The sequence below is a fragment of the Maniola jurtina genome, chromosome 8 (genome assembly GCF_905333055.1).
Source record: "Maniola jurtina chromosome 8, ilManJurt1.1, whole genome shotgun sequence".
In the NCBI taxonomy this organism is placed as follows: domain Eukaryota; kingdom Metazoa; phylum Arthropoda; class Insecta; order Lepidoptera; family Nymphalidae; genus Maniola; species Maniola jurtina.
Window position 1 is genome coordinate 4,812,781 of NC_060036.1, and position 12,036 is coordinate 4,824,816.

The following is a 12,036-nucleotide window of genomic DNA, read 5'->3' on the forward strand; positions in this document are numbered from 1 at the left end:
AGCCAAGATAGATTACTACTTGTAAGTTCTCTAGCCCCATCAGAGTCGCGTTAAAGTCCCAAAGATTTTTAGCTTATTTTTTAATAACCATGACAACATATTTTGAAATCACAAATACATGTTACGTACCTACCTATTCTGTCACCAAAGCACAGTGCCAAATAGGTCGTAACTCGTCATTCACTAACTAACACGAATCTGGCTATCGTTTTGATAACCGCTGACAAAGCGAAACTTCTATCGCTATTGAGTACAATAAAACTTAATCACGAGGCACGGCGTTTGTAGAACAAAGCCCCTAACTTGCGTTAGTGATTGTTCTTCTTTCGATTCCTCTCAGAAACTTGTACAAAGAACGAGGGAGCTAAAGTTTAGGGTGCAAGATTAAGTATCCCTCGTTGTAATATGTTCTGAGACCTATTTTACTGTAAAACTTAAGTCTTTAAGTTTCATAGCGTAATAAGTAAGTGAACCTACCTATCAATCTGCGATCTCAGGTGCAGCGAAATAAATTCGTCAGTAGAAAGCCCCTGGACTTCTGGGTTAAGTATACTTTGCAACTAGGTAGGTAGGTACCTATCGCCTAATTTTTCATCATTCGGTTTACATCGGATTATTCACGAAATAAGTTTCGGCGTAAAAGTTAGATAGGTAGGTACCTGTCACCCTGTTGGCAATGCATCCGAATTGGTTTATGACTCACAACTTGGATACTATTATTCAAATTCAAAATCAAAATATTTTATTCAATTAAACTTTTACAAGTATAAGAAGTAAAACAATTTTTGATCAGTTAGGTATACTAAACTGACTTGCTGTTTCGTGTAGGTAAATGGTGTATGGCCTCACCCATGATTATAACCTATCTTTTGATATTATCATAGTAGGTATTTCATAATATACTTTATGTACGAACATGGTACGAACTCAATTTGTCTATTCGCGCCTTATTCTGATAAGAAATTCGGAGCGCTTGCTTTCTCTCGCAATTTAAAATTTCAAATACGGTGAATTTTTCAGTGGTAGGTACCTAAAGCTACGCTTTGAGATACTCTCTTGACGGTTATTAACAGACTTTCTTCCTGAACAGGGTTGTTCTTATTAACATTAAATATTTGTTCTGAGCTAAAGATTGCTAATCCTTTACAGTATAGATATTTATTTAACTTATTTATTACGGGATTTTCTCTGTTACTAGCTTAGGTACATTGATTTTGAAAGCGCCAGGTTTTGTTTATTCTGAGCTTAGGTATGCCCGCGACTTCGTCCGCGTGTACTACAAATTTCGAACCCCTATTTTTACCCTCTTAGGTGTTAAATTTTCAAAAATCTTTTCTTAGCGAATGTCTACATCATAATATAACTCGTATACGCATGCCAAATAGCCCGAACCGATTCAGAAGTTTGAGCTGTGCGTTGATAGATCAGTCAGTTCATTCATCAGCTTTTATATAATATATTTAGATTTAGTTCGTAATAAATACATATATACCGAATACTGCTAGGTATAAATACTTTACTAGCACTTGTAGTCACACAGGATTAAAGCCTCAAATGCACAAATCACGGTCGACTCTTGAAGCGTCGGAGTGGACGCCTCCAAGTCTCCTTGAGACTCCGCATCTACAGACGTCTTACAACTCTTAAAGTAGACGACTCCGTGCCGTAATCCTAGTTCTTTAGAAAATCAGTGTGGAAAATGAACATTTTAAGAAGTTTGGCGTCACCTATAAAAGCAAAAGTAACACTAAGTAAGGCGCTAGGTAGGTAGGTAGGTACTTTAGGTATACTACTAGGTAGGACTTTCTTTGCAAGTTCAAACAACTTCTTTAACTAAGGCAAAAAATTAAGGTATTAAAATTAAACTTCAAAGAGAAGGCGAACGTTGGAAAACTCTGCGACATTCTTTACGCAAATACACTTTGTGCCATAAAGGAAGTACTTTTAAAGGCAAAAATGTGAGTTAATTAAGTAGGTTGTATCTAGATATAAAAATCTTTGCATAGTCCACGTGGATGAACCCGCGGGAATACCTAAACTGGTAAAAGAGAAAATCCCGAAAAACGTAGTGGCTGTAAAATCAAATTCTTTTATAAAAGCGAAGAGGAAATCCAATTTAGCAATCATTGAATCCTGTTGGGAGAGCACAGGTGTTGCCTCGATGTGTTCGTTTCCCGTCTAATGAGCACAACATTGGCAACTGAAAAGTGACAAATATCCACCATTCGCCAGTGAGCAGGCAAAAGTGAGCATTTGCGGGAACAGGATGAGAAAGAAAATATATATTAAATAGATAAGTACAACTTAGCACTATATTTTTTCTCATCAGAGCAAAAATATGTTGGTAATATTGCTCTCTTTGTTGTAAAAGTTACACAAATTATTTTGATACTAATATTTAACACTATCGGTTCGGTTATCATTATTGCGAATTTGGGTTAGTTTACTGTGCTGCTTAAATTAATGCTGTTTAAATAGGTAAATACCTAGTAGATACTTATTTTAGGTTTTTATACTCACATCGGAAGCCTTTGTTTTCCTGGGATGAAAGTAGTAGGTCTATGTAGCTGGTTGCTGTTAGCTATTTAGTAAAATTGTAACACATATTCCATTATTTATATTAGCGGCTGTATGTTGCAAAAAGATAATAAAATTTTGTGTACCTAATGTTATAAAACAATTTTTACGTCTGTATGGGAAAAGAGGCGACGAGAAATGCTCTCGTTTTCCGGCAAGCCTGTAAGCCAACTATGTAGTATCTAATATATACCAACTTTCCTATTCCATTTCCTCTGGTTCGAACTTCGAGGGTGTATGAACTTAAAAACTAGTGGCAGTGATCCGTAATAGCCCATTCTCATTTTTTACGACCGCAGTAAACGCGCCGTTTGTGAATATCTTGCTCTACATTTCCAGAATTGTGATTTTGTTCTGTATATTTATAATCCATAGTACTTATAATATTTTATTTTTATTTTTATAAAAGAATATTAGCCATGTTAAATGACTAATATTCCCCTTTCCTCTCCAACTAAGCGTCAGGCTTGTGCTAGGAGTAGGTACGACAATAGTGCAACGGGCGGGGTTTGAACCGTCGACCTTTATTATAAAAGCGAAAGTCTGTCTGTCTGTCTGCTAGTTTTTTTGCGGCCAATCCGTAGAACTGATTTAACGAAATTTAGTACAGAGATAGCTTGTATCCAAGGAACGGATATATGCTACTTTTTGTCTTAGAAAATCAAAGAGTTCTCGTGGAATTTTTAAAAACGTAAATACAACTGAACGAAGTCGCGGGTTTTGTCTATATTTGGTACAGTACCCCTGTATGCTTGCATCCTAGAGACGATCAAAGGTTACCTATATAACAAACTAGCCGATGCCCGCGACTTCGCCCGCGTGGATTTAGGTTTGATGAAATCTCGTGGGAACTCTTTGATTTTCCGGGATAAAAAGTAGCCTATGTGCTAATCCAGGATATTATCTATCTCCATTCCAAATTTCAGCCAAATCCGTTCAGTAGTTTTTGCGTGAAGGAGTAACAAACATACACACACACACACACACACATACAAACTTTCGCCTTTATAATATTAGTGGGATGTGATATCGGGCTGAAATTTAGAATGGAGATAGATTATACCCTGGATTAGCACATAGGCTACTTTTTATCCCGGAAAAATAAAGAGTTCCCAAGGGATTTTAAAAACATAATCCACGCGGACGAAGTCGCGGGCATCAACCAGTAATATCATGAAAAAATCTATTTGAGTTTGAGTGTGATTTGCGTTTGATTGCGTTCCTGTACCTAATATGACACAGGGATATAATTTGGAATAATTCAGTTTGGAAATCTGCTTAGGTTTGGATTTTGCAAACGTGGTCATTGAGGTTATGTACATTGTGAATCATTTTTTTTAATAAAAGAATATAAGCTATGCTAATTATGACTAATACTCCCCTTTCCTCTCCAATTAAGTTTAAAGCTTGTGTCAGGAGTGAGTACGACAATAGTGCAACGGGTGGGGTTTTGAACCGCCGACCTTTCGGAAGTCAGTCCGCTCTTCAACCGTTGAGCTATCGGGGCTCTATATCAATGTAGGTAAAGAGAATCAATGAAGGTATTTAATTTATACTGAAGGATAATGATAAACGTCCAACATTGGGTAAATACACTAAACACATGTAGGTAGGCGCTTACCTACTTTTCTGTTATGAATTTCAAAGTCTCAAATGAAAGCAATACCCACGTATCAACGAATTGCCTTAAGTAAATAACATTTTGTATATCTACAGCACACGCGAAGAATTTCGTAATTATAAAGAGCTCTTGGAATTCATGTAAACGTAAGTTCCGAGATAACACAGCCTCCTCGCCAAGACCTCCCGAGAGCTGGTGGGCCATTTTGTGGAAGTGCTTGACAATGCTGAAATATATTTTTTAACATTATTCGAGCAAATAAATCTATCTTTATCTTTATTCCTTAGCTTACTTAAAAAAAAAACACCTTGCAATTCGCAAAGTTAACGCTATGCGGCTTGCAGTTTTTTACCATACTCAACTACAAGTTAGAGAAACCCTAAGGGGGCCGATTATAAAATCGATGCCTTATAACAAGTTTTTAGATTCAATCAAGCATTTCCCAAAAATTGTCCATTAGCTCTCGTGCCAAAACACAGCATCCTCGTAATGGGCTTTACATCGCTCTCGGGCTGACATCTTTGTTCCTTTGATAATATTCGAAGGAACTTGGCGGCAGCACAATGTTTATTGTCTTTGCAACTTTGGCAGTATTGGAAATACCAACTTGGTTCCTGTATTTTTTTTAAATTCAATATTATTATTGCAAGTTAGCCCGTAACTGCGATCTCATCTGGTGTTATGGATGCAGTCTAAGATGAAAGCGAGCTAACTTGAAACTTGGAAGGGGCATGGAAATTTCTTTAAACCAGTATCCCTGATCGGTTTCTATGCGGCATCGTACCGGAACGCTAAATCGCCTGGCAGCGCGGTTTTGTAGGGAGAGTGGTAACGCCTCGGCCGAAATCTCCCACTATCGATGCTCCCACTAGACTAGATCAGAGATAATTTAGAAATAATAAATTTCTAAATTGCCAATTTAAGAACTCATTCATAGTCGTAGTATCGACTAATTTGTGAGTAACTCACGTCAAACTCATTATTTTGACTAAATTCTTAAGCTGATACTGCCATTGGCGGAATTAGGATACCATAAGCCTACTTTGTCGTATTAGCTTACAAAATGCGACAAACCAAACTAAATTTGAATTTCGCGGTTAGACCCGTTTAGTGCACCTTAAATTACTATCGTTTGCATAATTTGCGGTCTCTAACTTTGTCTATCTAAGTACAAATTAGGTAGGTACCTACCCTATGTAGGAAATTGTTTCGGCGTCGTTCAGCGTGAGGACGCAAGAGAGGACGCGTTTTGAAGGATGTTGCATCGGAAGCTAGAGCTGCTTTCCTCTTCCGTTGTTGCGTCTGTTTGTTTACTAAGAACCCAATGCACATGTGATGTATTCGCGTCAGGTTCCCTGATATGTATTTAGCACTATGCACTTCCTATGCACTTGATCCTAATATCTTTGATTTGTCTTCTTTTCTTGTGACAAGAAGCTATCGACTGTCAAAGTTCATAGTAGTCCTGTCCTTACTTTTATCGCTCTATTTATACGATTCGATCCTGTCGGCCTCTAGCGCACGTAGTATAAGAAATGCAATTAGCTGTCCGCCCCGGTCTGTGCGAGGCTCATCCGATCGGGAAACCGAATTGGAGAATTGGATCACTTACCTGAATTGTGCAATGACCCTAGATAGCACATTACCTAAGTTTAGAAATAACCTAAGCACAGATATAAAGACGATGGGAGAGGTGTGGCATATAAACGTTGAACCAAGGTCACTGACATGGATGAGGAAGGCCGAGGATCGGGTGTGGTGGCGCTCTGTAGGGAAGGCCTATGTCCAACAGCGGACGTCCATAGGCTGATGATGATGATGATATAAACGTTGACTCAAATCCATAACTGGATCTCTGAAATTCTGTGAAATCAGTGGAGTTGCGCCTAAGAGAAAAATCTCATAGTAAAGTCGAATGCGCAAAGTCGAATCTATCACTATACAGTATACACTAACCATATTATAAATGCGAAAGTGTGTTTGTTGGTTTGTCCTTCAATCACGCCGCAGTGGAGCAACAAATCGACGTGATTTTTTGGAAGGATATAGTTAAAAACGTGGAGAGTGGCATAGGTTATTTTTTATCGCGGAAAATACAGGAATTTTTAAAAACCTATACACCCACAAGGACAAACTCGCGGGCATCAGTTAGTATCACACTAATATTATAAAGGAGAAAGTTTGTATGTGTGTGTGTGTGTATGTTTGTTACTCCGTCACGCAAAAACTACTGGACGGATTGGGCTGAAATTTAGAATGGAGATAGATTATACCCTGGATTAGCACATAGGCCACTTTTTATCCCGGAAAATCAAAGAGTTCCCACGGGAATTTTAAAAACCTACATCCACGCGAACGAAGTCGCGGGTCTCAGCTATCTTATATAAGTGAAAACTGAAGGATCTGGGGCTCTTGTGTAAATGAGACGTGGGGAATAGTGAAAACAGAGCATATAGATAAACTTTTTGGTAGAAACCAACCACTACCCATGGTAGAACAGAATATATTGCAACAAATAACTAGCTAGTTAACTAAGCATCCATGTTGTTAAGTGGTTAGATCGATACTTATATTTCAATTTAACGCAGGAGTTGTGTGAATTGTTCATGAAATTGCATTTGAAGTGCGCTCGCTGATATTGAACCAACAGGTGTCGAAGTCTTCAGTAATTGGAATGTGGGAAGCAAGTTAGACAGAAACTGAACTATCGTGTTACTCGGACGTGAAGCATTTCGTTATAAAAATGTAAAGCTAAGTATTGGAAATGGAGAAAATATAAAATCGAAATTGAAAAGTACCTTCTTGATTCTTAAGGTTTCAAGCTCTAATGTTACTTAGAAACATTATTATAGTTATTATATTATAATACCTTATGTATTACTTATAAATACTTCAAAAATGTTATTGCATAAACCATAGGTAATAAAGTACCTACTTCCTAATGCTGTGGCATAAACTGCTAGGAAAACGTCGTGATTTGACATTTTTATTAATTTTTAACCCCCGACCCAAAAAGAGGGGTGTTATAAGTTTGACGTGTGTATCTGGGTATCTGTCTGTAGCATCGTAGCTCCTTAACGAATGAATATTATTTATTATAGGTACATAATGATTTCTCATTTCTATTTATTCGATGTTGTTTGAATGCGTACCTAGCTTACCTACTCATACTCGTATATCCTATCCTATTAATATTTTACTTACTATTAGGAAGGTCAAGGAATATGTTTTGTTTACGGACTAGGTCTCTACTTACCCTTGACATTAACTATATAGACCTATACCTAGTAGATATATATACGTCATTGCTATCTCCACATTACGCTTATAAATTACGTTCTTATGTTGACCTTTCACCTATATCTTTATTACCAGTCGTAATCCGCGTCAAGCCATGTATAATTTTTAATTATTTGAGCCGGCTATAATATATCAGAAGGTACCTACTTACTTAATTATTATAAACTAGCTGACCCGGCTTTCTTTTATAGATATAGATAATATCTTGTTTAAATTACCATTAACCCACCGCTGGCCCAGTACTGAGCACGGGTGGAGACCCGTGTTCAGTAGTGGGCCCTTTGATCAGACTAGACAGCACTTTTCAAGAAGAGAGACTGAATGAATTACAAGGTAAGTACCTTATAAGCACTAACTTAACATTCTGCTAAGTTTGAAGTTCGAACAAAATTCCTATGTCTAGCTGTCGACGTCTATCGGTTGACGATGACCCCAACAAACACACAAACATCGAGATTAGCACCGTATCTACCGTTTATATGTACTTATTAGCCGATGCCCGCGACTTCGCCCGCGCGGATTTAAGTTTTTCGAAATCCCGTGGGAACTCTTTGATTTTCCGGGATAAAAAGTAGCCTATGTGCTAATCCAGGATATTATCTATCTCCATTCCAAATTTCAGCCAATTCCGTCCAGTGGTTTTTGCGTGAAGTAGTAACAAACATACACACACACATACAAACTTTCGCCTTTATAATATTACTAGCTGATACCCGCGACTTCGTTCGCGTGGATGTAGGTTTTTAAAATTCCCGTGGGAACTCTTTGATTTTTCGAGATAAAAAGTAGCCTATGTGCTAATCCAGGGTATAATCTATCTCCATTCTCAATTTCAGCCCAATCCGTTCAGTAGTTTTTGCGTGAAGGAGTAACAAACATACACACACACACACACACACACACACATACAAACTTTCGCCTTATAATATTAGTGTGATATATCTAGAATCTGTAGTTTACTACCCAAGATAATAATTATTAACGACATCACCCCATGTGCTCGTCATGTGCATCTATCGCAGCACTCAGCATTTGCATATTTTGCAAAATATTGATAACAAATCAGTTCTATATAAATTGATAGTTCATTAACAGCTATTCTCCAGTGCATTTGGACTAGCCATACGGTTAACATAGAACATAAGAAGAATAAAAGTAAGTAATATTAGCTAAGAATATTAATATTAGTTAAGACCTAGCGTATTACCTAGAATTAGTTAAGAATTTCATCGTAAGTGTTACAGCAGCCATACACAACAGCCATGAGTAGACATCGGAATACCTTTATGCATTATCCAAATTCCGAAATGGGGATGTAGGTAAATATTATGCACAAAATATGCTTTATCATAATACTATTTAAAAGATTTTATGCTCATTTTTATAATATAATTATGTATGATATTATATTATTAATAATAATCAATTTAATTCTTGTGGTAATATAAATATCGTTTGAAACTTAATTTAGGTAATGGTTAACTTAATAGGAGAGGAGCCACCAATGCTGAAAGCTCTGAAATAGTGTGTATTTCAGTATCATAATATTGAAATATTCACTATCAATGAAAAAGTACTAAAATATGCAATGACGCTATGAAAATAGTGTTTTATGCATTTGAATGTACAAACATGCAAATGCATGTATTCCGATGTCTAGTCATGGCCAATCACCGACCGACTGATTGAAGGCTTTAAGTTCAAGCTGCGACTTCATAAGCAAATTGGTCTACTAGGGTTTTAGGTCGGTATACCTATATTAACAGGTTGTTAATTAAATTGTTGTTAAGGTTGTTGTTGGGTGGTTGAAGGGGTGGGTTGTATAGAATACCCGAAGTTTCAAAAGGTAAACATTTAGTTAACACTATCATATTTACTTAATTTGCGAAATAGTTTGTTAAAACAGATTATCCACGCTTAAAATAAACTAGCATTAAATTTAACAACATTTACTCAGTAGGTACGCCTGTTTATATAAATTATGCAAATATTATGCGCATAAACTTGAATTCAGCGTTTTATGAAAATGTTCATATTTTTACTGAAAACAGCTTTGGAAGGGTATTGCGGAATTTTGCATCATAACATAATACATATTAGGCACGAGATGATGCTACATGGATTAAGGTCTTTTAAAAAAGCGAAGGGTTCGATTTTCTTGGGTAAAAAGTACACAAGAATATTCCTACACAAGGTAGGATTGTGGGAACTCTCTGATTTACCGGGACAAAAACTAGTCGATAGCCGAACAAATCTAACAGGCTGGCAGACACACACGCTTTTATTATTATTAGTATGGATGTATTATTATTTTGCTTAGGTTCACTATCGTAGCGGAATGTCTTCATCGTATTCTACTCAGTTACCTGAAACGGGAACTTAGGTTTTTTTTTGTTTTCAGTCCGCAGTATGCCGTCATCGCATATAAGCTTAATTTCGGCAATTTTGGTCAGTTCAGTGTTATGTTGCCTGGCTGGAGACATAACAATCCATTCCGAAGACGATGAATGTGTATCATTTACGTCGTGTTCCTCCTGTTTGAACAAAAACGTGTGCACATGGTGCGTAGCCAAAAGCCTGTGCACCAAACAACTGTGTGGAAATGATAACGTCATATATCCCCGACAGGTGCCGGCCCTTTTGTCCGGACCAGATTTTTGTCCTCGAATCGCTGGGTTCGAAGTATCGACTTACGAAAGTGGTAAAAGACAAATTTTGACTGTGAAGTTAGCTGAAATATATCTTTTCATGGCGTTTACACCATGGAAATGCAATATACAGTTAAACAATAAAAATTTCATCGTACCGGCAATATTGGTTGGGGAATCCGTGTACTGCGAATCGTTTGAAATGAGAAATGACTCTGAGGAACCGTATATCGAAGGCACTGTGAAGGTGTTGTGGAATTACAATAAGGCTTTCGATGGATCGCTCCCTTTCAAAGTTTGCCGATGTGACTTGGAGCCGAATTGTGTAGCTTGTAACAAAAAGGTGGAAAAATAGCGGTTCAGAAGCAGGTTACGAAATAGAGCTGTGTATTGTGAGTACGGTAAAGCTTTGGTAAAGTTCGGGAAATTGTAAAGGAATCTAATCTGATCTTTGCATCAATCTTACTTCGACTATTGGTGAAACTTGACAAAAACTTTAATGCTATTTACTTATTACTTTTGCCATGATAAGTATTTTTGATGATTTTGTATAGCTATATTTATATATTTTGTATAACTTAGAGTAAAGACTTGTTGATGTTTCTTATCGTGAGATAGAGCGCATGAATTTGCGGACGATGTTCTTTCTATGAAAGTACAGATTATCCCAGAATAAACGAGTGTACAATAATAATTATTACTTGAAGTTTTATTGAGTAGATTTGTTGGTAATATTGATAACGTTAGAGATGATTGCCACAAAATAAACCTTTACATTTTGTGTGATTGTGTGGGGTTCTCAAATGTAGGATTATAAACAACAAAAACTAGTTATTTCGCCTCAGCTTCGCCTGGGGAGACTTTTAACCATAATATCATACGCAAAAATATACGTTTAAGTTTTAACCATAATACGTATATTAGTGGGCAGGTAACAGGAGATAGAGTCGATTTGGGTAAAAAATTGGTAAGTAACTAAACTTCTTAGTGCAATACCTATGGGTTTGATTAATTTATTACATCGATGATTTATTATCATTCAGAATATTTCACGAGAAAGGTTTATAAGTACTTACTCTATTTTTACTACACGTTCATAAAACTCTAGTTACTTAAAAGGAGATGATAAAATAAATAATAATAATAATTAAAGTAAATTTAGATAAGTAGCCCTTTTCTAAAAGACTGAATTTATAGACTAATGTTGAAATCTATAAAGCGCACTTTGAATTTGCTTAGACTTTTTCAGTTAAAGTTATGTGGAAGTTGCCGCCAGATTCTAATGATCGCCATCGACTGAGTTGCCGGGCGACTAGTCGACCGTGAGTAATGGCTCTTAAAGAAAGCTTAAGAGGGCTCTCTCCGTCACTCGTTTCCACTCGTTTCATACAATCGTAGTTCCAATTTCATTTGAATATTAAGCAACCAAAGTCCATGAAATTTTGCACATATATTCTAGAAACTAATATCTATGTCTATGGTTTTCCAGATTTATGTTAAAATATTCGGTTTCAAAGTTACGCGGTCTTAAAATTTTCATACAAATCTTTGAGCCCCTGTAATTTTAAAACTACATATTTTTAGAAAAATCTAAAACACCACAGACACAGATATTAGTTTCTAGAATATATCTGCAAAATTTCATGGACTTTGGTTGCTTAACATTCAAATGAAATTGGAACTACGATTGTATGAAACGAGTGGAAACGAGTGACGGAGAGAGCCCTGTTAATTGAAGCGATAATAAGACCCTGCGAACTGTGATCGAGGTCTGTTGTAAACTACCAGCAAGAACTAAAATTATTTTCCATAAGATATTATTATTCATTAACAATTGAATCTTTTAGGTCTGTGAAATAGTCAAGAATCATGATGCTGTTTAAGTATAAC

General features: G+C 36.6%; 1 protein-coding gene across 1 annotated transcript; it reads left to right on the top strand.

The window, feature by feature from the left end:
- Positions 1 to 8,496: 8,496 nt before the first annotated feature.
- Positions 8,497 to 10,846, top strand: LOC123867334. The gene is made up of 2 exons (XM_045909330.1): positions 8,497 to 8,653; positions 9,900 to 10,846. Exon 2 carries the CDS (start codon positions 9,908 to 9,910, stop codon positions 10,499 to 10,501), a length of 594 nt encoding a protein of 197 aa, XP_045765286.1. The 5' UTR covers positions 8,497 to 8,653; positions 9,900 to 9,907; the 3' UTR covers positions 10,502 to 10,846.
- Positions 10,847 to 12,036: the final 1,190 nt, after the last annotated feature.

Excerpts from the sequence above, each read along its gene's own strand:
- LOC123867334 (XM_045909330.1), top strand. The coding sequence starts at position 9,908 with ATGCCGTCATCGCATATAAGCTTAATTTCGGCAATTTTGGTCAGTTCA.